Here is a 25265-nt window from a genome sequence, read left to right as displayed (position 1 = left end):
CTCTGTGGTTTAACAGAACTGCTAGATAGTGGATCTGTCCTGTTTGTAATAGAATTACAGTATTTAGTCATTAGGGTGACAAAAGTACAACTGATTATTCAGCCAAAGACATGCTCTGAGTCTGTAGTTTGATGAGTGTTTCTTTTGGTAGCGATGTCAGTGTGAGCAGCACTACTGCTTGCTCTTGCTTCTGCTTTGCCTCGCAGCTGGGCAAAGAACTGGTTTGGGGAATACATTCAAGCTAAAAATAGCTCAGCAAGAAAAACTGCTGAAAGAACATGCTCTTCAAGTAACAGTGCAAGTGGTGCAGACTCCTAGTGCAACTCCTCTGCTGAAGGCTGATGAGGGCTCAAGGCTGTGTATTAAAATGTATGTTGAAGGGTCTTCCAACTGAAACCACATGCTGGTTATGATCTGGGTCACACTGTGCAGGTCACTGAAAATGGTGAAAAATGTTTCATTGCAAAGCAATATTTTTTTTAATGTAGGAGTAAAACTCTGGAGCCCTGTGTTCCCACGGAAGAAAAAAAAAAAGCAATGTTGTATCTCAGATTTGGGCAAATTGAGAACATTGTGGGTTTGATGTTTCAGGACAAGCAAACAAAAGGAATTGTACAAATCCCAGGGGTTTAGTTCTATCCCATTATGTGTGTATTACCATTATATTATTTAAATAAAGACATCTGCCACTGCTTGAGCAACAGTAGGGAGTCTGAAAGTCAGTCACTAGTAGACCAGTAGCAAATCTTATTCCAGTGGTGGGGACTGCCACTTTATGGAGACTTCCCAATACTCCTAGTCAAACAGTTGCATACTCCTGGGTGCTTACTGGTTAACGATATGTACAAAAAGAAAAAAGAAGTTAGGTTTTAACTTCACTGTATAAACAATGCCTAATATAATGCTTGTGATTGATCTCCTTCAGGGAGACTAAGGCTGGGCCACCCCTGAGCCCTGTAAGAAATGAAGGGTCTGTAGGCTTATGACTCAACTTGCTGGGCAGCCAGGAACACAATTTCAGCCACTGCAGTCAGAGGGAACAGGGACAGGAGGACAGAAAGACATGTCAGTTTGGACTGTAGCACTAGCTACGTTTCAGAGTCCATCAAGTAGAAATACTGTACATGGATGGAAGTGTCCCAAAATGTCCTGAATTCAGCTACGATGCTCACTGTTGCACAGCTAGCATTAAGATCCTGCAATACTGTCCGCTTAACCTATAAACAGTTGCCCCTACCAACAGATGCCACTGCAATGTACAACTGTGGGATTTGGGTCACTGGAAGAAACCACAGCTGGATTTGCAGAGAGCAGACAAAGAAATATTGGTATGCATAGCTTGTCAGCCTGCCTCTGCTGACTGTATGTAAATTCTCCTCCACCCCCTCATTTAATGCAAAATGATTTGAGAATGGCCATTCTTGCCATGGATACAAGCTGCTGAGAATTTCCCCATGCAATGTGAGCTCTGGAGAATATACTTTTCTGTTCCCTGTAACCTGTATTTGTATATAAAGGATGCTTTGGTGGCAACCTGCAAAGTCTGCGAAGTGACAATAAACATCTGCAGGCATATTCGCCGTTGCAAGGTGTTGCATAAAGCAACAGCAAGGATTTAGATTTACCCCAGAGCTGGTGGTATCAAGCTGTGTGAGCATACTAACCCAGCAGCTTCAAACCCTAGCAGGAAAGGGCATGCTGTTGCATTCTGCAAACTGGTGGTAATGTCAGGCTTTATGCCAAGGGACAGCTTTCTTAATTACTGAAGTAAATCAAGGAAAATGCAGTGCTCTCTTGGCTTTGTGTAATCCCTAAAGAAAAAAACCCTAAATGATAGTGATTCCTAAAGTTGCAAATGCTTCTGGGATAGACAGTCCCAGCTGGGACCATATGTATGACTGCACACCTGCTATCAGATTGCAGGAATCTCTCTGGGAACACTCTCCCTGGCAACGCAAGTACTTTCTAATTCTCGCATGTCACTCACCCACACAGCATCTCCAAAAGGATGGGATATCCCTGCCTTCAGATAGCGTATCACCATCTGTTGTGCTATTTTCTGTTTCTCTTGTGCACACTATTGTTAGCCCAGCATTTTTCAGCACAGAGCTATACCAACAGCTTGCCCTCGTGTTGTTATTAACCAAGGCTGGCCAGAGCCACGCAGCCTTTGCCCACAGCATGCTCCGACTCCTGCCTCTTTACTGCATTCCCATTTATTTTATTTTAATCTTTTGCTTTTTCAAAATTTCTCTTGAGGTTATCTGTTGATTTTCAGTGCAAAGAGTGTTCCTGCTACCAGCATGCAGAGTGAAATGAGAAATTCCACTGCAAACTCAAAGATGTGGCCTGAGCACTCTGTAAATTACAGAGTGTGAGTGCCCTGGTCATGATGACAGGAATAATCTTCTATTTTGTAGTTATTTCACCAGCAGATCTCACAGTGCTCTGCAAAGCTGGTCTATATGGGTATCTCTATTGTATAGAAGAGGAAAATGTGCCAAAGTGTGTTGTCTGGAAAACCAGACTTGCAGACCCTCCAGGGATTTATTCACTTCCCACTGGAAACTGGTATTTTAGTGATTCTGTTTTTCTTTGTTTTTAAATTGGGCTGTGTGAGCAGTATGACTTGTCACTTGATGCCACAAAGCGTGACACTAAGCATTACAGACAGGCTAACTAACATGAAAATGCAGAGAGAATATGAATTTTAAAATGTCATCCTCATATTCTGTCTGCTCTTCCCCAAAGCTTTTTGGGACCCTTCTTAGTTCCGTTTAGGATCCTGTGTTTAGTTATGGTGGTGTATATCCAAATAGAGGTTGCTGGCAAATTTCAGGCAGGACAGAAAGTTCTGAGCTTTTGAAATCTAGGTTCCTTGATTGAACAAAATGTAAGAATTTAATTATGTAACATTTCCTATTGACCTGAGCATTTAAGTTTTGACATTACTGCTATGATTTGTTCTGGTACAACATACACTGTCTTTTACTGTCAAAGTGCAAGGCTGCAACAGCAAACCTTTATGAGGTCTCTGTGTTCTTGGGAAAGGATTCAATTTTACCACGTCTTTGTCTCCTTAGAGTTGCTTTCTGTCTGCTGAGTGACTGCTAGGATATGGGTTACCTAAGCAGAGCAAAGTAGGGTGGCAGTGACTTCATCAAAGCTAGAACAGGCCTTGACTCTCAGCAAATGACCGCCATCATACACTGGTTTTCTAGGCTGTTGTAGTATGGTTTTTTTCCTTTGCAGCTGATGCACAGCAAGTCACAGGTAATGCTGCACTTGAGTGCTGGGCCTCTAGCCCACCAGAAAGTCCCTGCTAAGCCTCAGCTTCCTGCTCCGATCGTCCTTGTAGATCTAAGCTTGGTATTTCCCCATACCTATCATTCTCTGTTACCTTTTAGTTTTATGTTGTAAACAGGCTGCAGAAAGACTTCTTTAAACTTAATTGCATAATGCCTATAAATACAACTTTCCTTACCACATTAGTACTGGTTTGTTTAACCTTTTCTTGAGAAGGAGGGTTTTTCCCCTATTGGGTGGTATTTGGAAGTACTGTAGCCACTCCCTGTGATAATTATAATAATAAGGCTGCAGTGTAGCCTGGCCAGAATATGGCTTTTGCAGAAACCCTCAAATTAGCCTGATCTCTTTGCAATACACCAGCTGCTATCTGGAGAGACTGTTGTGAGATTCTGGCTTTCTATTTTTTTTTAGCATGCTTTCTGAAAAACTAATGAAGTATTAATTAATTCAGAATTTAATTTGCTTAATGAATATGATCATCTCAAGCAAATGACAATGGTTGTTCATCTGTGAGTCATGTAGTCTTGATTTTGAGGGCTTTTTTTCAACAGTGAGGCACTCGTGTTTTTATCCTGGTGTTTGTCTCTTGGCCGAGTAGTATTTTGTGTAATTTTAATAAAACAAAATAACTGTCACATTTTTGTACAGCAACGGACTAACTAGATTGAAGTAACCTGTTTCTAATGTGATTTAAGAATCAGATTTTTACCAACATGCCAGTTCTTTGAGCAGGTGTGTTTCCTAGTTGCCTTGATACAGTTCTCTGCATAAGTGGACTTTTCAAGAGAAGAAGGTCCTCAGCCTCCAAAGGTGTTATCTGTTTCTTTTTCATTTCACAGGATAAATACTTGAGCATGGATTGATAAATCTGGGACTCCTTTTTTTGTCTTTTAGCATATTACATGTGACAGCTAAAGAAAATATAGAAAATGAGAGTGCTTTCCAGGGAAAAAAAAAAAAACTCTCCAGAGTCTGGAGAGGTCAAGGAAGTGTGCTGGCCACTTGGATGAGTTAATTATCCTGAAAAACAGATACTGGTGGAAACTTGTGGTGCTCTGTTTGACCCAAGTAGCTCCCAAGCTACACAAACAAACAGGAAAACCCCCACAAGACCTGATTATACAGCTGCAGCTTGCAAGGTGGGCACAGGCAATGGAATCAAAAAGATTTAGCTAGAACTAGATTTTAATAATTGATATGACTGTACAATATTTATTAAGTAGTGTTTGATTAAAAACAATGACCTTCTGTTCTGACCTGTGTGTCCTCCCCTTCCCCCCCAAGTGTCTAAATATTTATTTCCTTCATTTTCCACCCCCCTCATCTTCTCTAAGGTTATTTCAAAAAGGTGGAAACTGTGCTAGACTGACCCAATTTTTCTATATGAAAGCAGCAAGCCCAAGCTTCTGATTCCTGGGAGAAATTAAGATCTTGAATGAACCAGGTTACAGAAGTTGTGCTCAGAGCTGCAGAAGGAGGAAACTGTAGTAACTCTGTAGTAACTGTATGAATTGCAGTTTCCTTGGATCACATGTGGTGAGCCAGTTCTTACAAGAGAGTCCAAAAACATGTTTAAAAGGTGCAGATGACTCATCTGACAACACTGCCCCATAAATCAGTGATAATGTACTGCTGTGGTACTAGCCATATGCCCTCCAGGTACGGTGTATGCAAATGTGACACCACCAGTAGGAAAGCTTTGTCTCTTCCATTCCCCAAACTAAAAGCCACAGTACAAATTTTGTGGGAGAAGTGAATTCTATCCACTTAGGTATTCTGCAGGCAATTCACAGCAACGGTTACGGTGAAACTCATTTATAGCCGGTCTGCATATAGATTTGGTTAGGTTTAAAAGGAGGACGGCGGGGGGAGAACCAACACAACACCAGAACTACCCCTCTCTCTCTTTGGTTCTTACATGCTTTCGATGGCAAGTCTGAAACTGGTACATTGAAATGGAAAAACATGTAGCCAAACCCCTTTCTGGCTGAGATTTTGCTTATACCAGTTCATAGTCTTCCAGATACACACTGTCCATCCTATCTTGCTTCTGTTTCAACTACAGTGAAGTAAGTGCTTGGCTTTAAGTGCATAAAATGTTTTTCCTGAATTTAATTAACAGGTCTAAACCAAAAAAACTAATCCTAAATAATCTCAGTAACACAGCGACCATCCCCACAAATGGTGAGGGCTGCCACCGTGAATGCCTGAATCCATGTTCAACCCTTGAGTTATCAGTAGCTCACAACTGCTACAGCACCTTGTTCTGGTCAGGGTTTTGTCATAAAACAGCACAAATGGCTGTGACAACCAGAGCAGCTTACTTTGGTCTGTATCGATTAAGCTCTGCAAATTAAATTAAAGTAATTTCTTTCTGTAATTACTTGTGCTGCAGAGCCAAACTAGCTTAAGGACCTGAATCATAATCCAATGTAAGGTAAGGCATTACAGAGCATTATTGGCTTTCTGCGGATTTCCATTTTGGTTTATGACTGCTTGTCACTTTACAGGCCTAGGGCCCAGATCTTCAGGCGTGTGTAGATGCCTAATTTCCAAGAGAGGATCTGAGCCTGAACACACAATGCTATTTGTAGGCAGTTTGGCAGGGCAAAACAAATGCAGTATTTTCTTCTCTAAAATGTTTTTTCCTTATTTAATTACACTTGCTTTAGCAGTTTTCCTGCAAGTTTATTTACATAATTAAGCTCCCTTATGATACATTACAGCTTTCTGAACCTTGATTTTTTTTATTTCTAGTTTCACATGTGCCATTTATGCCAGAAGACCTATTCCAGGAATTGACTCTGTGTCCCAGAAAAGGCCCTGGATATTCCTCTCTGTGTTTACACCTGCTGCTCTGCTTTTGCCTTCCCTGCAATGCAGTGACCTGCTGCCCTTGCCTTCACTGTGCTGTGGAAAACATGTTTGATTATGAATTCCCAGCACTGGAGCCAGGGAAGTAGAACAGAGCAGTGTGAGGAATTAGTGTCTTCCCAGAAGACAATCTCTCATCAGCTGTGCCCCAGACCTGTGAAACTTCTTGTCCCCGGGCAAAAGTAACTGCCCTCTGCAATGACACTGCCCCACGTTTGCACAAAGTAATACCCAACGTTTTCAACAGGAGGTGCATGCTGAAACCTTAGTGATACAAACCTGCACTGAGAGCAGCTTTGAGTCATGTGCATGTTGTTCAAATTAAAAACTAATTCACAGGACTAAGTCCTCTGTGTTGCAACCCTTTATAAATTAATTAGTGTGTGCAAAAATTCTTGCCAAACATGCTGTGGGCTCATCTGAGACAGCAAATTGCTCTTTCTGGTTCAGCTGCAGATCATGGCTCTTGCCCAGAGCTGATAGGGTGCTCCATAATTAATTGTGCATGCACTGTGCTTCATTCCTGAAGCAAGTACCGCTGGTTAAAGAGCTTCAGTCCAGCGGGTCTGTTATGATCACACACCCAGGTTGGTTAGGTTTGTTACTTGCTGGCCAGGGATTCACGTTAGTGAAGTTCGTTCTATTTTTGCAAGAGTAATAACTGAAAGGGAAGAAAGGCTACCTTTCTCAAGAGCTCTTCAGTCCTTAAGAGAAAGGGACAGGGTAGTCAAGGTATGGTATGTACAGATGTACTTGAACCTCTTCTAATACACATAGTTGAGCTGCACTGCAGCTGACTTGGACCTGAAAAGCCCTGTAAACAGGAGGCTAAACTGACTCACTGCTTGGAGATGTTAACAAAACTTTAGCTTTCTCCCTTTCCTCCTGATTTTTATCTTTGAAGACTCTCAGAGTAACTGCGGCAGCAGACACTAAACCTTAGCCCCCTTGACTGTAAGGCCAGTGCTGTCTGTCAATGGGTACATAACAGGGTTTCCAACTGTGTGTCACTGCCTGACACCAAGGAAGGGCATAGGGAGTATTAATGCCTATGGGATCCGGACATCTAAATCCTGGAGTCGGCTCCAAAAAATCTCAGCCATCACTTGCACCTCCCCCATTCTTGCAATCCTTCCCCTCCATCCCCCACAATATTTTTCTTTTTTGTAGCCTGAAAAGCTGAGCCTGTAATAGAAAAGGGACAAAACATTAAAAAAATCCCAAATCCTCACACAGTACCAGGTTTAAAAAGCACTGGGGCACTGTGCAAGCTGTTAATAAAATACTGCAGCCACGTGCAAATCTCCAACAGCAACCCTCCAGCTGGTCCCTGCTGCCAGCATCTTATCTTGCTGTGTAGTGCAGAGCAAGGAGAAGGAGAAACTCCCTTGCCTTACACACACGCCCACAGATTTAAATTGTAGCTCTATATATAGCTCCTGTCTCATGTGAGGAGCTGAGGCTTTCACAGACGCCCACGCTGTGCTCGCTGGGGTTATTTTTAGCATCAGTGACAAGGTTACCTGGATGATTCTTGCCAAATAAGAATGAAATGCATTAAATTGTACACAGCTAATTAGCAGTGACAGCTGATCTTTTCTTTGTGCCTGCCACTGCGTTTCTGTCTCTAGAATAAATCTGTGTCAAGTCTTCCCAGCCTTCTGAAATCAGGGCAGTTACCTGATTTCTAGTTCAGGGAGTGGGAGCTTGAGCACGGTTCATCAAAAAACCTTGATAATCTCCAGGTGAATTTAGGCTAGTGTCTAAACTGGGCTCAGTTCATTATCTACTTAATTTCTGCATTAGGGCTACTAGTAGTTTGTACACACACACCCACACCCTCTTTTTGCTTCAAATTCAAATAAGATGTTCCCCAAAGTTCTGTGGATCCTGCCCAGTTTCCCACTGAATCTCTCGGTCTGGAGTGCCGATGCCTTTTCAGTGAGCAAAACCGCACTGAGACATTTCTGCAAGGAAGTGGTACTGCACATGCTGTTCTTGGGAAACAGGGCACAGCTTTTCTTTCATCAATAGATAAAATTTTCCTTTGTGATTGCTCTGTGTTGAACTGTCACGCTTTATGCTTTTAGGCTGAAAATCTGAAGTGCTGTTTGCTTGGTATTGTTCTGTCTCCAGCAGCACTGTGAACTTCACGCTCTGTTACATGAGGCTGAGGTACAAACCAGGGTTTAATCTGGGTGTGCATTTAGCTATGTCTGCAGTTTCTGGGCAAGTCAACTCGAAAATGCCTTTCCAAGAACCTCAGGGCAGCACTAGAACTACAGATTTCCAGATGTGGTAAAGTACTGAATAAAGCTACCTCCTTTTCACTTTACATTGCCAAGAAACCTTGCCTCAGCATGATCCGCATGCCAAGATTTTCAGTGTGGTGAAGATCAGTTTTAGGTGCTTGAGTTTTTGGTTCCACTCTCTGTCCACAAAAAGTTATTCTTCCTCACTCCTTTGATGCCCACATTTCTATATCTGAATTCCCGTCTCCATAATCTTTTAAGTGCTGCTTAATGCATCACGTCGTCTTATGCAAATATCCAAGGAGGTGAAACAGAACATGAAGTGAAAATTACAAGTATAATCTTTTCCAGGAATTCATGTTTTCATTGAAACATTAAGTAATAATGGAATGTCTTTAACTGTGGTTATACAAGGCATACTTGAGAAGTACCAGCCACCCAGGCAGTTCAAACATTAACTTTCTAAACAGTCATGTACCAAATTTAATTAAACAACCTTTTCCTGCATCACTCTTCAGTCTAGCAACTATTTCACTCCCCCAGGTTTCAGCTTAAACCCTGTCTTAGAACAAAGTGAGTCTGTAAGGCAGAAAGCAGTTATTGCAAATAATCGTACTTGCAAATGTCTTTTCTGCCTCTTGACACAAAGAGCTCTCAATTCACTGAATTCCATTGAGGTCTTATTATCTGCACTCCGAACACATAATAAGGGGAACCAAGACCTGTTGGGAGCCCTGCTGCCTAATGCACAGTAGAATATTGCAAGTGCGCACCATGGCCTGGGGCACTGGGGATGCATGAATGAGTAAGAGAAACACTACTGTAAAGGGAAATCTGGGGAAAATGGAATACTGCCATTTTGGATGGAGGAGGAGGGAGAAGTGCATGTTTCCACGGCAACAAGTGGTAGACTAAATTGGCTGGGAGCACGAAATATGGGAAATAGGCTTTTCAAAAGCAACAATGCACATAAATGAATACTTGAATCTCTACTGACGTTGCTGTCAGTCAATAATAAACCTGAAGTCAGTGTACCTGCACTGCTGTAAAAGTAGAATCTGGCCCAAAAGGTATAACAGAATTCCTCAATCTCTCTTTCAAGATGGAATGAGTGGGAAAGTGAAAAAAAATAGGGATTTTAGCTTTGACTGAATGAACACTCATCAGCGTGGTAGTAGAGAGTTGGTTTTCTCAGCAAGTTCACAGCTACTGTTGAAACGTATGACAACCAGAACCATTTAAAAAATACAGTGGTTTTGAGAAACTGTTATTCTTTTGTCTCCCCATTTTTGAAGTTACATAGACACTATTATTTGGTATATTTTGCATATTATGTATGTCAGCACAGCTTTCCCTCCAGAGTACAGAGCCAGGCTGTGTTAGCTGTGGGACTGAGGCAATTTGCTAGCCAGCTATAGAGTTTCAAATCCCTACAAATGTGCTGAAAAATATTGATCTTGAAAACAACTGCCTTTTACTTGCTGTTCTTATGCAGCCAGCCATCGAATAACTACTCACTAATCTGCCCATACATTATTCTTTTGTGCTAAAGTACAGGTCTATAGCCTGATGGTATATGTGGATTCATAACTGAGCTAGCAAGTCCCGTTGCTGTTATCAGTGTGTTACTAGTACAGCAGCAGCAACATGCTCTTACCTGCATAGGTAGTAGCAAAATCATACAGAGAACAGACATTTCTATTGGATCCCATTTCCCAGTCAGTACTTCACACCTGAACGCTTAGCAGTATGTTCCTTAGCTATAAACTTCCAAGTTGTCACAAAGAGACTGTGCTGCACAAGTACCAGTAAAATGAATGAATGTAAAGACCTCAAAATCTCATCTAAGAATTTCACTCTTCCCAGTGTGGTTACATTTCCACGGTACTGCCAGGTTGTGCTCTGAGCAGCGACTCTGGGGTGGTCTGGGTTTTGTAGGGTGAGACCTAGTCAGAAACTACAGAGGGGTATCTCTAGGGCTTTGACTCTTTGGCCTTTACCAGTACCCATTTTTATTAGGTTTATTTTTTGGGGACATGTACTTGCTTTTTCTGGTGTAAATATTTTCCTGCATGCATCCATCACCTGGGCTTGTTTGCATGGTCATGTTCTATTCTGGTGGATGAGTTAAGAGCTGAGCTGAGCTCTGCCAGTGCACATATGTGCTGGAAGTTGTGTGGGAGATTGCTTCGAATCTGTTTTGCCATTCCTGGCTATTCCAGCAATCTCTGCACCATCTGTTCCCTGAGATGCACTGAATCTTCCATGTTCCAGGAGGAAGGAGCTAAATGAAAGCCTGTCTTCTAGCACTTGGAACAAAGATGGCTTTTAGCCATGCTTTAGACATTACCAATGAGACTAATGGCCTGCACTACAGATTGCTCCATAAGACCACAGCAGACAGTATGGAGGCTTCCTTCACTGCATTTAGCTATAGACAGTACGTTTCCCAGCTTCTAGTAATGACCAGCCCTTTTCTTCACCAACACAGCGGTTTCCTTTTTAAGTCCTTGTGCTAGCACTTCACTTTAGGTATGCCTCCTTTAAAATAATTCTTTAGGCTCATTATTAAGCAAGCTAAATAGTAAATGAAAAGACAGGGATAAAGCCTGTAGTTACACCACCTGAAGCTGCAATTGCATTAGACCTTTTGCATTAAGAGAAGTCAGGTTGTATTGAAAAAAGATGTGACCTTCTCTATTGCTGCCCTTTTCAGCAATATGAGATGTGGCTGGATATGAGATAATCTCACTCAGTGAATACTCTGTGATGGTCGATCTTGGTTTTAGGGATGCAGTGGGATGGAAAGCATTTTTTGTGTATTTTAGAGCCATAGAATTAGGCTCCTGACCTATGAAGACATTTCACGAGCAATTGACTGACCAAAATACTGGAATTAACAATATCAGAGTGCAGCTTGAAATATTTCCCTGAAATGAATACACAGCTTGCAAGGTCAAGATGATCGAGGCCATGCTCAAGGTCCATGGCACTTTCCTTCCTAAGACGATGGGTATTAATGTGGCACATCTATGATTTGCTCTGCCTGTAACTCTTGGAACTTAATGTAAATTGTAATGTAATATTTTCTACTTGTATGGCTTGTACTTGTTTTTTGTGACAGGGACTGTCATCTGATCTGTCTTGTGCAGTCACTGGCACAATGCACTGTTCTCCTTTGGGTGTTAAGTGCTACCATGCTACAAAGAATAAACAGCAATCCCTGAGACTGAAGGAAGGTGATTATTCCATCTCCAACGTTGCAGGGGCATCATGAAGTGCACCCAAAATCTCATCTATGTTCACTCAGCAGCTCATTTCTTAGCTGAGGGCAAGTGTGGTGATGGCAGTGATGTTTTCCTCCATCAACTCTGGTCCATTAAGACTTGTGCTCTGATCCATATGCGTGCTTCTCATTCCCTGTCCCCTGAGGTAAAGTTTAATCAAATGCACACACATGAATGAGCTAGTCTAAATATCAATAAATGTTTCTTTCAGGAGAGGCTTGAGATATTTAATATTTAATAAGCCTTGAAAATGAACTTCTATTCATGTTTCTCAATTTAATTCCAAGCATTTTGGCGGCAAGCAGTGCTTACTGTCCCAGTGTGGGCAGGCGCAGCACAGATTATTTAACAATCCACTTTGTCTCATCTAAAATATTCATGTTTGCAGATATCCAAATGTAGCTCTTAGAAAAAAACCACACACACAAAAACCAAATGGTGCAGTCTGAGCCTCACAGTTACCTTAAATCTTTGCTTTAGGCTACACACTACAGTAATGCTATTTCTTTCATAGCTCTATCCTGTTGCCCTGGTTACTGATCAAAACCAGACCATCCCTCCTCCCTGCAGCTGGACTTACAAAAACACCTTACCCATGTGAGGGCAGTGCTGCTGAACTTGCTTCCTTCTTCCTTAAAGCAGAAATACAGCCACCAGTACATACAGCAGCTTTCCCTTGTTCAAGTAAATATGCAGCTATAACAATTGCCTTTATCCTCACATTCAGCTAGTGCTGACAAAGAAAAATCGGGTAATAAATAATTATATGATTATTTTTGTTAAAGCACTAGCCTTTCTGGAGGACATAAAAATCTTGATTACGTCAGTGGAGATGCAGGTAGATTTGGCAGAATTTTGTCTCCCACATTGACTTCTGTCTTGTTTTCTGTTGAAATCAAGAGAATCCTGACTGAAGAGGGGTTTAAGGTTTTTTTCATGTGTCTGATTGACAGCTAAAAATGTGTTGTATTAGTCTGTGTATGATTCACTGCAGGAAATGGACTTGGGGGTGGGTGACTGTCTCATCTGACAGCACTCAGAGGACGCTCAATTGTAAATGGAGGTTCCTCCCTGTTCTTAGATAGACTTACTTTGAGAGTTTCATTTCAATTTGCTGCCGGATTTCCTGTCTTTCCTCATCTGTCCTCCTTGGGAAAATATTCCTGTCTTCCAGCTCCTGCTTACTTGGTCTGTTTCGTAGTTTTACTGCCAGCAGTTCTTTCTTGCATTTTCTTGGCAAAGTACCTGGGGCATGCATTGAAAAGAAAGTTATTAGAAAGACAGCTCCTGGAGATGAAATATGAACATATGAAGAGCGGGAAACCTACAGAGTGACAGCAATCTGTATGTTAGTGTGCAATTAGCATTACACATAATAGAAGTAAGTAGCACTACAGTTGTGCAGGGCTCAGACACAAAATTGCTTACAAATGCAGAAGGATTATATTCCTCTGTTATCTTTGTTAAGTAAGCAGTGGTCTCAGGTGAAAATTATTTGCAGCTGAGACATGATTCATGTCACTAATTTAGAAGTCAAAGGCTGTGCATCTTGCCTCAGTCCTCTGAGCATCCCTATAGCCCAGAGCAATCCCTATTTCCTGAACCATTTAGTGGTTCCTTTGCAGAAGGACTGGATCGCTCAGTGGCAGGAGTGGCAGGGGCACGTACATCTTCCTCTCTGGGTCACCATGTATAACCAGGAATAGAAAATGGTAACTGGAACAATCGAAGCTGTTGCTTGGCATGTGTGTATATACGCACACACACCCCCAAATATATATATAAAAAAAAATATGTGTATATATAAAATGTCATTCTGGTTTTCTGGCATTAGAAATTAGAACATCAGAATTGTGATCAGACACCACGTGTAACTCTAAAGCTAAATGTAAGCCATTATGTATGTCTACATCCTGTCCAGTGTGACAGTGTGTCATAACTTCTTTCATTTAGCAATCAATACTATACTGCTGACATTAGGTCTCTCCCTCTGAAGAGAGCGGGGTAAAATATTCCAAGGAATGAAAGAAAAGGCCAGGTTTTATAATGATTTGCGGAATGCTTGCAACTGAATTGGGCATTCAGGGAATAAGAGACACAAATACTTACTGTGATTGCATGACCTGTTGTGCTTATTGTAAAAATATGATAACACATGTTTTCCATCAAACCAGACAATGTAAAACATTGCCATTACAAAAGAACTGTTCATGGGAGAACATGCAGCAACTGTTCTGAGTGGGAGTCTAATGCTCTTCAGTGTGCTGGATGTTGAGTCCTTGATGCTGCCCCTCTGATGACATTAGAAACATCCTTTCACTCTTACTAGAGCGAACTGTGTTTGAGCTTAGGTGTTTCTGTATCTTTTAGACTTCAGCGGGCTAAACAAATGAAAATTGGACTCCTGAGCTTATAAAACCATTTTGCCATGTGTTTGGAAAGGTACGTAATAAAATGGCTGTAAAGTAGAAAGCCATCTTATTTTCAAATGCAGACTGAAAGTCTAAGGTGATGTCCGTATCTGATGAGGGGTAGCTTGCTAATGATGGGGGGAAAAGAAGAGGAAAGTGCTATTAAAACCAGTGAGTCATACTGGTTGGACTGCAGTCTTCAGCAATGATGCCACAGGTGGGTTGTAAGTAAGTAAATTTACACCAGATCCCTGCATGCCTCTGCTGTGCTGTACTGGCTTTTCTGGTGTCCAGTCCAGGGCTTCAGTGGAGTCTAAAAATTATCATTACAGAGTAGCACGAGTCAGATGGGGTTTAGAGTATTGTCAGAGTATGCAAGAACTACAGTTAAATCTTTGCATTTGTTTCATCTTGGGAGTGTGGTGTGTAAGAGGAGGTTATTTTGTTTTGGTTCCTTTTTATTTTAAAGGTGGTTTTTTTAATTTAGTGCTTCACCTTTTCTAGAAAAGGTCACCTCATTTTTAAAGAAAATGACATTTAATTGGTATTTTTGTTTGGCATTTGAGATAGGATTATAGTCTATTTTTTAAAGAATGCTCTGGGGGTTGGCAAGATTCTAAATCCTAAATAGATTCTTGTTCCCAAATATTGGGGTTTTATTTGCTAGGGATCTGTGGACCAAGTTATTATTATCACTATTGATCTAAAATTTCTTTATGCAGAGGGGAGGAGTCTATACCACATACACACATACATGTTGGGAAGACTGGAGGAGAGAGTAGTTATGGCCTCCCTGTGTGAGCAGGGACAAGTCTCTTGATAGTTGTAGTTGTCTAAAATTAAACTTTCTAGAAGCCATAATCAGCTCAAAAACTCACTTAGAGCCTAAAAGCTGTGCCCTTGTTTAGCACCTTCCTCCTAATGCTTTCAAAGTCTGTTGCAAACATTAATTAAATTAAACCATACAGCCCTCTGTGATGTAGTAGGTATACATTTAACAGATGGGTAAAGAAGTTAAATGATTTGGCTGATGCCACGCAGAGCCTTCTGCTAACTGAATATATGACTCCATCAGAAACATTTGGCTCACAAAACCACAGACTTGGGACTTTGTCAAGTTTTTCAAGCCTCCACCACACTGGGAGTGGGTGTAGAGTGGGCGTTTGCAGTGCTTGATCCATACAGCACAGGAACCAACAGAATTCCTTCTGGAAACAACGTGAAGCACATTTGGGGCTAGCAAACTCCCAGGTATCCCTGAATATGTTCTCATTTTCACCTGGAAATTTTAAACAGGTGGTAAGAGGAATTTGGTCATGTCAGGAGATTGCTGCAGAGAGACTGCACATGCACATTAAGCCCAGTGTCTCCAGAACATGATAGACGTACCGCCCATGTGCTGGCCATCTGCGTAGTGCATTTGCAGGCAGTTCAGTGCATCTTGGGTGCACTGAAAGCAATATATGTATATGCTGTACAGCACATGCATATGTCTCTGTCCAGAACTGCTTAGAAGGAAACAAGGGAGCTCATGTGTAGTAAACACTTTTCTGGGGGAGATGCACCGTAACGGTTATTCTCCCATTCACTGGTAACAATTAAGGTAGGAGCATGCAGGACTATCCCTACTCCCTTCAGGCTGTTATAAAACTGCTTGCCTAATCTAAAACTACTCTACCTAATCTTTGAATTGTGGGAGGACAAGGACTAGAATCACAGAATTAGCTCAGATGAGGTCAGGGCTCATTTTCTGCTGTCCCTCATCTCATTGAAGGACAGCTGAAACCAATGCTCTGCAGTGAAAAGACTGAACTTTTTTTCAAGAAGTCAGGTTTTGAAGCTGATGTGGAGACATTGGCTTAAACTAGCTCAGCGTATGCCCTAGAGGCTTGTATTTCAAAGTGAGACAGAACAATGCAATATTTTGCTCAAAACAGAGTAAAATGAAGCTGTTCTTCAGGGCCTTGACTGCTCCCAGGCTGCTCTGCTGCACACTTAGGAAGAGTCTACTACTTTGTGAAATTAAAAACACAAATCATATCTAGAAAATCTCAACTTTAACCCAAATCCTGCTGTTGTATTAGAGGAGTGGAGAGCATATAACCCACTCAGGATAATCTGTACTCACTTCATCCAGATGTCTGGATTTCTAAAAGGCTTATGCTATAGCCACTCCCATGGTCCATATGCACTGGGCACTGATTAATCTTTAGGGTCTTTCACCAAATAAAAACGCAAGAGATCTGTATTAAGCCGATCTGCTAGTCTAAGGAGCTGTTCCCCATGCCTGACCAACTGAGTTAATTCCTGAAAAATAATACCTGCCCAACAAAAGGAAAAGAGGGAGATGATGTTATCCCCTTCAGGAAGACATGCCAGAAAACACCGTGTAATTCTTCTGTTTTCACCTTGACCGGCCCACTGACGGCCAGTTCTGTTATTCCACCTGCTGCAGAAACCCATATCTGATGTTTCAGAATTCATAAACGAATGAAACCCAGAGAACAAAGAGGAAATAAAGCCCCAAATTAGTTTTCCCCACATCCATTTTCAGCACCCTGAGGTAAATTCCTTCCTGATCACTATCTCAGTAGAAAGTGAACCTTCTAATACCCTTCTGTAAGTATTTTCTTCCTAAAGGTTATTTTTCCTGGTCAATAAGGCATGTTCAATGCTGGTCTGCCCCATGACCAAGCTATCTTAGGCAAGATCTTGGCTGTGGCTTGTTTCATGATTTATGGCAGCTCAGCTAGGTCAACAATAAATGCTTTGAAAATTCACACCCTTTTCATGCTTGGTCTGCAGATTCCTGACAAAAGTTCTTGTTTTAATTCAGCTGAATCATGACATTTAATTTCCTGTATGTTTACTGTTCTTTCTATCAAGCAACAGACAAATCCTAATACCGCATGCTGATGGAAAGACCTTGCTTGCAGCAGTTATTAGTTGTGGGCTGTGTGCTAGTTATGTTATTTTTTAAGCTCATGCACAAGACTATTGTCTTGCCTTGTGTTTTTAGAGGTTTTGGAGAATGATTTATTGAGTAGGGTGCTCATGGAAAGCCAAGGTACAATTCCTCACTTCTTCCAGAGTTGGCTGTAACCTGTTCCAATCTCCCTGTAATCATGGGGCTGTTGCACTGATGCACTGTTCTGCATCACAGTGGCAATGGCAAAGTTGGTGACGTACTAAGGCAGTACGCTAATTGTAAAGCAACTTTGGATTAATGGATAGCTTTAACTACTGGCTTGCAAACCAGCCCAGATTTTTTTAAGCTAGAAAGACTCTGGAGCTTTTCAGGGAATTATTCTGATGGTATCCCTGGCATTACTGCATCTCTTGTTCCTCTCTGAAATGCAAACGGGTGCATTTGAATGAATCCTGGCACAAGCAGTGCCACCCAGTGTCAAGACCAGAAATGCTTTGCTTCTGTCCCAGCTTGCGCTGAGTAAATGGGCAGTGGTCACATCCTCAAAGCTGTTGTCTCCTCGGGGCTGAGGTTATACCACTCCACACCAGGACTTCTGTGGTTTAAGCTGCTCTGTTGCCCAGCTTGCCTGGTACCTGTCCATGGCAGCCTCCTTAGACATCAAACAGCTGAAACTTTGCATGGCCTGAGCTTTTGTTGTGCCCCTAAAATGTACCTGAACTTGAACACCAGCAGAGCAAGCACCAAGCTTGTACAAGAAACTAGGTCTTTTGTAAATGCATGTTTACAACGTGCAAGGACAAGGCAATCAACAATGATCTTTAGCCATTTAAAATAAAATTATCTTATGCATAAAGCTCAAGTCTTATGATGATTTGGGTAAGTTTTACCATATATGGAATGGGCTTCTTGATGCAGAGACTGAAGATTAGGTGTGAAGAGACTTGAATGCCAAGGAGTGAGGTAAATTAATTATGAGGAAGAAGGCTGTGTAGCTACAAAGAAAGAAATAAGGGAAAATTCTTCCTAAAAATTATTTTTGTTGATGTTGGAAAGTGTGTTGCATGGGAAAAGGGGTTGTATTCATATCTGGGGCCTCTTTATCAAATGATAAATAATCTTTGTTTGCTCTTTTTGCCCTTGATGTACATCTGCAGGTAAATACTAATCTGTATATAATCACCCCACTACCTAATTTCATAACAAACCTTTGAGTTTTCAGCCTTTCAGATAAGGCATCTAACTGGCTGTCGACATATCTAGATATGCACTTCTATTATTAGCACACCATCATGAGAACTGGGGAAGCAAGTCTGTATGTCGTTCTGGCCCTTGACATTTTAAATTTGGGCCGTTAATCTTATTCACTAAAACATTCAAGAATGTATCAGCCCCACCTCATTATATTCACCGATTAGTCCTATAAGCTTTTCCATCCATCTTTTACATCTTTGTAGTACTCACATATTATTAAAAAATGTATTTATTAATTTTTCTACTATCAGATATTATTTTTCTAAATTTCTAGCAGGCATGCCCTACCCAGTCATAATACATGACCAGTCATGCCCAATACATAAGCCACTGTGTGAACTAAGATTTATACGTACACATAATATTTTCTTAAATCAAATTATATAGTTAAGAGGAAAAAGGTTTCTGTTTAGTCTGATTTCTTTTTATTTCATGTTGTGTAGCCAGTATTTCAAATGGCATATTTCAATATCTTCTATGCTGAGCAGCAGTATTGTTGCAGCTACAATAAAGCCAAAATATCTTTGAAAGAGGTCTGTTTTTCTCACCATCTCAGTTGGTCTAACATTGCCCTATAAAACTTACTGTGTTTAAACTGTTCTTAAGTCATCACCAATACAACTGTAGTGTTCAACTGTAGTAAGCAGAAATTTTTCAGAACTTTAACACTTACTATGGAAAGCCAAGAGCTGCTTCTACATACCACTGAAATTTGTACAATAACCAATGTCCATCTATCATCGATAATTATTTGTTAAATACATAGAGTATTCATCTTCAACAGTAAAATATTCATATTTGTTTTTACTAGTAGGGGAGAACATATTTTTTGCCTGGCTGCCTCTAGCTCTTAGAATTTATAACAAAGGAGACCACTTTTATAATCAGAAACAACACAGAGAAAAAAATAGGTAGAACTTAAAAGGTGATTTTTATTTTTTAAATGCATGGCAACTATGTAAGGGATTCTCTTTTCTTTTGCCTTATCTCAGTAGTCTATTCTGTTACTAGGCATCTTAAGACACAGGAACAGAACTCATGTGTCCTGTCTGCTGGCTCATGCTTTCTAATAGCCACCTTTTAAAATTAATCCTTGATCTGTTATAACAATTACTTTTGATTAATTTTTCTCTGCCTGCCTTTTTTTAATTCATTGATGAAGAGATTGAAAGATTCATTTCAGACTGAATCTTTGTCTTGCTAACATGGAAAACATAAAAAGCTTGAATGAAAAATAAATTTTCTAATGAGAGCTGATTATTTTGCCAAAGCCCACTTAATTGCTCAGGATTATACAATGCATTCTGCATGTGTGTCAAGAAAGGGGGAAATGGACCAAATGGAGAGCAACTTTCTTCTTTAAGATAATTTCTCTGGATGTTTGTCCTTCCTAGATTCATTGGTCTCTTCCACTTTTCACTGTACCATCACTGCACTGGAATAATAGTCCTAAAATAGGATGCTTCCAAAACATCCACAGCATTGGCACCAGGTATACAGAAAGCCTTGCCTACTGACACTGAGATGTGTCTGCAAGTGCTGCCATTCATATGTAGTAGTGCAAAGGGTACATAAGTAACTGAAAGGGTAAAGCATACCGATACATTGACTTATCAACATAACTCTCAACGTCATCTTAGTATGCAGTAACTACCAAGACAAACATGATCACAATCACTATGACTGAAATTGAACTTTAGGTTTTCACCAGGGTTCCTTGAAAAAGTTGATGTGACAATACAGGAATTCATACTGCTCAATATTTTCTGTTGCATGCTGCCTTGTTTAGAGCATTCCTTTAGGCTATTATATGATATGTTTATAATATAGTAAGTGACTTTCCTTACCAGAAATAACGGAGTCATTCAAAACTTCCTCATCCTGATAAAAAACAGAGTCTTCCTTGAGCTCTGAGTTCATGATCATGTTTTCTTTGTTCTCATCCGACTCTTTAACTGAGTTCCGCTTATTTTCTGAATCACTGCTGTAACTCAGTGAGTTCTCCTTTTCTTTGTTGCGCTCAATGCTAGATGTTCTGGATGGACGGACATCCACTCTTTTTTTTGGAGAGCCTTTGCTTTCTCTTCCATGGAAGCTGTGGGTGGAAGGTGCACAGCCCAGTTTTTACGAAAGACTGTTTTATTGCCACAGTAGGAGCTTATCTTTATACGAGAATGAACAGAATGTCTTGTAGCTCATAAAGGCCAGGGTAGAGAGTTCAACATGGGACAACACAGGATGGCATTCTCAAAACTGTGTTGAGAATGGCTAACATGGATCTACTTTCCTATCTCCATCATAAAAATAAGGTATGGAAGGGTGGTGACGAATGTATTTCTTTGATATATAGCCACATGCTGTACTGTACTGATTAAAAAAACCACACAGCACGTCCTTCTAATGTAAAACATACATGGCATGAAATATTACCATTCTGATATTTTATGATCATGACAAAGGTTTAACAGGGCCTGGAAATAATATCGTATGAATCTATTCCCCATGACAATAGCTGTTATGGAATTGAGAAATGTTACCAACTTAACTCCAAAGCTCTATGATGGAAAAGGTTATCTCTGTCCTCCTCCAAAACACAGGATGGCTTATAATGAAAACCAGACAAAGTACCCAATGTACTCCCACACAAACATTTGTATTAAAACTGGATACCGTATATGCTCATGTATAAGCCAAGAGACATATACTGAAATAGTAGCATTTCTCATATGTAGAGTACTGATATTTAGAGCAGGATATGCCTTAGCTACTCTAACTTGGTGTCTTGTGGGGAGATTTTCTTTTGCACTAGGTGAAGGATTATCAAATGATTCTACCTGTTTGAAAACCTACTTCCATGTCACAGTAGCCTCCTTATAAAGGAAGAAAATACTTTGGAGTAACTGCCAGATTTAAGCACCTTAACCAGAGGTGGATGTTCAAAGTAGTGACATCAAGAGGAAGGCAAACCCAAGCTGTAGGAATAAATAAAATGCTAATAACAGGGTAGGAACATTTACCAAGAGAAATGGTTTAGTGGAATGACTCTTCTCATGCACCCATATAGCCAAGAGGCTGTAGGTACCTGTCCTGCCGGTGTTTGGTGGCCAGAGCCCTGTGGAGTTCTTCAATGACTCTGCTGGGAGGTAAAGGCAGGTGGACGGCAGCCAAGTGAGGGGAACCAGTTGGCGTTGTTACCTGTCCTCTGACATGGGGATCTGAACTTTTCTGGCCAGAGGGATGGAAGAGGGCAGCTTGTCCTGAGATTTGAGAGGAACCAACAATGACATAATTCTTCAGGATGGTGGAAGGAGGAGATTTCATGGCTGGGTCATCTATTTCACTTCCTGCTGTCAAAACACAAGAGGGTAAGAGGTTGTGCAATGCTTCTTATTTTTTTGCGCTCAGAGTCTGCACTGAAGTTAATTTGTTGTGTTGAACAGAGGAAAATGGTGATGTTTTGTTCTTGCTGGGAGGTAACTAGTTAAGCTGAGTAAGTATCTGAATTCAAAAGGCTCATGCTACACAGATCCAGATCCTTGATCTAGCAAAATAGATGCCTCCCCCGTTTCCCCTCTTTCCCACAGTATCAGATTCTCCTTTTTCCCAGCCCACCAATGCATTCTTGATTGCCAGTACTGTTCCTCTTAACCACCAATGGCTTACACTGTGGTGGCTTTCCAATCTAGCGCTTTCTCTGCTGGACTCTGGCAGACTGTATTAAAATTTATGCACTGTGGTTCTCAGTCTGGACAAAATGTACCAGTGTCTATTATCTGCTCTTCTGTGACTGCTTCACAGCTTAGACCTCTGTCTTTCATATGCCAGTTGAGGAAATGCCAAAATCATTATTATATGAGGATAAAGTTTGCATAACAAAACTTGCCAAATCCAAATGAAAGATGTGGTATTGAGCACTAAGAAGAAACAAGAAGGTTGGGACAATCTAATCTTTTTTTACCCCCAGATTCAGATATTTTTTATGCATTGTAAGCATTTGATTGGAAATTAGACTTTGATATATACATTTCTCTAGCACCTGAGTCCAAAAGGCAGTGGACATTTCCCTGGTTGGAAATTTGGTAGTTTCACACTCTTAAGATAACTGAATATCTGGCCTGAAAAAGATACTGATTAGTTTTTCTGTTCTGCAGTTCTCTTCACCTTTCCCCTTTCCCCTATATCTCTGTCCCAAGCCTCTGGCATACGGCGTGGTTTACACCAATAGCTCAGTCTGTGTGTAAAAAGGCAACACGAGTTCTTCATACAAGAGAATATATATTTTCTCTTGTTGCCACCTAGTGTTTTAAACAGGAATTTAAACTGACACAGCTTGTAAGGCTTTCGTATAAACTTGTTTTCAGAGATAATTTTTACTTTTTTTCACTTGTGAGATGAATCCCTCAGTTCATAGCAGAGAAAAATTTCTGCTCAGACCAGGATTATCCTGAAATACCCATGTAAAAAGCGCTTGGTTCCTATTAGCATGGTAATTTACTGGAAAATTGGAGAGGACAAAAGTAGGTTTGAATATTAACTTCAGTTATTAAATATTTCCTCTCAGATCCAGCATCCTGCATAATGGTTATCAACTACATGCCACTGCACAGTGAGAGAGGGTGTCCATGTTTTCTGAGAGCAAGAACCCTGTGTTCAGCTCAACCCTAAAGCAGGAAGGGAGGAGACTTTGTTTCATCTTTATACCTGCTTGTTCCTGGAACAGGTCAAGAGCCAATTTTGTCCTCACTGCAGCTTGGGCCAATATTGAGAGTTGAGAGTTTCCTTAGATCACACCTTATTTGTCCTATTGACAGCTGTTCAGTGAATAATCTTGCAAAGTGATGTCTTGGCACCTTGCCTTGTTCCCCCTCTCTCTGTGATTAATTTGTGCTTGGCTTATTCCTCACTCCTCTGCTAACAGCATCTCTGACATCATTAAGGGGGGAAAAACTAAACACAAAAGAGCTTTTCTCTCTTAATCTTCCTTTTCTTTCATAATCGTTCTTTCTCTCTCCCCATACATTTGTATTCCCTTTCACCCATTGATAGTATTTGTTTAGTCTTAACTTACCACTGCCTCCACGTCCACACAAAAATAAACAAATGTATAATCACTATTGAAAAAGGGTCTATAGTTATTGCAGTAATTGAGAAAACCAAGAGTTGTTCCTTGTGGATAATTTAGATGAGAATGAAATACCAAAACTCAGAATATCTTAGATGTTACAGGAAATACTTTGGTTAAGCACCAAAATATCTAGACTCAAAATACTGTGAAGTGCCTGGTGGAGCTGTGATGTCGTTACCCTCTATGGGTCAGGTTTTCCAAACAGCCTACATCTCGTGCAGAGCTTGGCCTTATCATCAGTTGAGCAAAGTCAAAGGGGTGTCCTGGTCGTGCCTGTTCATGTTGGAAGGTGGAAGGGGCAGGCTAGAGCTGGACTCATAGCACAGAATGTTGAAGAAATCTGAACAGCAGCTCCCAAGGAGCATTATGATACCATTTTGAATCCAGCTCCCACTTAAACTCTTATGGCTTTTAAGCATGGACAAAATAGGGATATTTTCCATGGGAAACAAATACTTGTAATTTTCCTCAAAAAGACTGAAAACCTCAATATTTTCTATGAACCCCAGTGGTCAGATCACAATGGCCCTCTGACATTTTGTTTCCTGGTGACTTTGAAAATCCTATTCATTGTGCCAGTAGATCAGTGTGGATGCAAATCTGGGCTGAGATAATGGCTGTCATTTAAAAGTCTAAATATCCAACAGGTCTGACATTTAGATGTCAGGACTTGGTTCTAATTTGCAATAAGGCCCTTTTAACTGCTTTTACCATATGTAGGGGCCCTAAATTGGCACAAACTAAAATCATATTCACTTTAACACCCTTTCTGCAGTGCCAGAATGTGGGAAAATGTAACAACATTGGCAATACATTAGAAAACCAGGTCCAGATGAATTGCTCTTGAAACATTCAGTGAAGTCTGGCACAGAGGGTTGCTTTGTGGGAGCCAGGTGTATCACTTCTGTGCGTTTTGTGTAACTAGACCAGATTTCATAGCTCTAGTTTAGACCTACCCTAGAGAGCAAACCCTTCAGATGGAAACCTCTACAGAACCTATTGACTTGAACTTGATTTTGGCTGTTGTACTGTTATCCAGCGGCAGTCTAGGTAATGAAAACATTTAAATCTTCCTTGTGCTTTATGGCATATCGATATGAACATTTGATTCAGCAGATGTTTGCAGTTGGTTTGATTTTTTTTTTACATGTGTTTAGTGCAACAGACTTGCAACAAATAATCCCCTGAGAGATTCAGATAAAAACGTGAAGTACAACGATTAGTGCATTGTTATCAGGGAATTGGACCGCTCAGTTCATGGAAATCATTAGCGTTCTGTTCACTCAATATAACCAGCCTGATTCACAGCAGTTTGCAGCAATAGGCTTAAAAAAGGATGTAAGAAAAAAAATTATATACTATGCTGTATAGGCGAACACCACATAAGGGATGGGAAAGTCTTTACTGACCAGTAATGACTGACCTGTTACGCCCTTTGTGATTTTGGAGATTGCCTTAGGTGGTGGAGCTGGGAGCAACGGAGGGCTGGGAAGCTGTGCTGGGTTTCTTTCTGTCTGTTTCTGGGGGGAATCTGTGGATTCACATACAAGTAAGGCTTGTGGACTGTCTTCAGATGCTGGCAGGCTGGCATCTTCTAATTCTTCCGTGGGTGCTGAAGGTTTCTTGGCTAGTAGGAAGATGAGTAAAATCAATGGAACATGAAGTTAATAATAATGATAGGCCAGGGGACAATGCCAGGAACATTCAGAAAAACAGAACACATGGCACACAGCTAGAAGCACTTCTTTTCCATAGTGAATATAATTGTTGTGTGAAATAGCCAACGAGCCAAGGCAGGTAAAGAATAAAATGTATGAGGATATT

The 25265-nt window shown here is 40.8% G+C and overlaps 1 protein-coding gene and 1 long non-coding RNA gene across 3 annotated transcripts in view; one reads left to right on the top strand and one right to left on the bottom strand.

Annotated features, from left to right (window-relative positions):
• LOC142026866 (uncharacterized) overlaps positions 1–25265 on the top strand; it is a 107770-nt gene that overhangs the window by 4576 nt on the left and 77929 nt on the right. The window lies entirely within an intron of this gene.
• The window catches only part of PHACTR3 (phosphatase and actin regulator 3), a 115484-nt gene that overhangs the window by 17470 nt on the left and 72749 nt on the right, over positions 1–25265 (bottom strand). The window contains exons 5-8 of one of the 2 annotated variants that reach the window (XM_075020279.1): positions 24865–25068; positions 21399–21663; positions 20164–20411; positions 12814–12967 (exon numbers count right to left, since the gene is read on the bottom strand). In XM_075020279.1, the coding sequence (XP_074876380.1) occupies positions 12814–12967; positions 20164–20411; positions 21399–21663; positions 24865–25068 (871 nt within the window). The remainder of the gene's footprint in view (positions 1–12813; positions 12968–20163; positions 20412–21398; positions 21664–24864; positions 25069–25265) is intronic. The other variant, XM_075020288.1, reaches the window with a different exon arrangement.

This window comes from Buteo buteo, chromosome 2, assembly GCF_964188355.1.
Source record: "Buteo buteo chromosome 2, bButBut1.hap1.1, whole genome shotgun sequence".
Taxonomy (NCBI): Eukaryota; Metazoa; Chordata; class Aves; order Accipitriformes; family Accipitridae; genus Buteo; species Buteo buteo.
The sequence above is the reverse complement of the archived record's forward strand: the minus strand, read 5'-3'. Positions and strand labels throughout refer to the sequence as shown.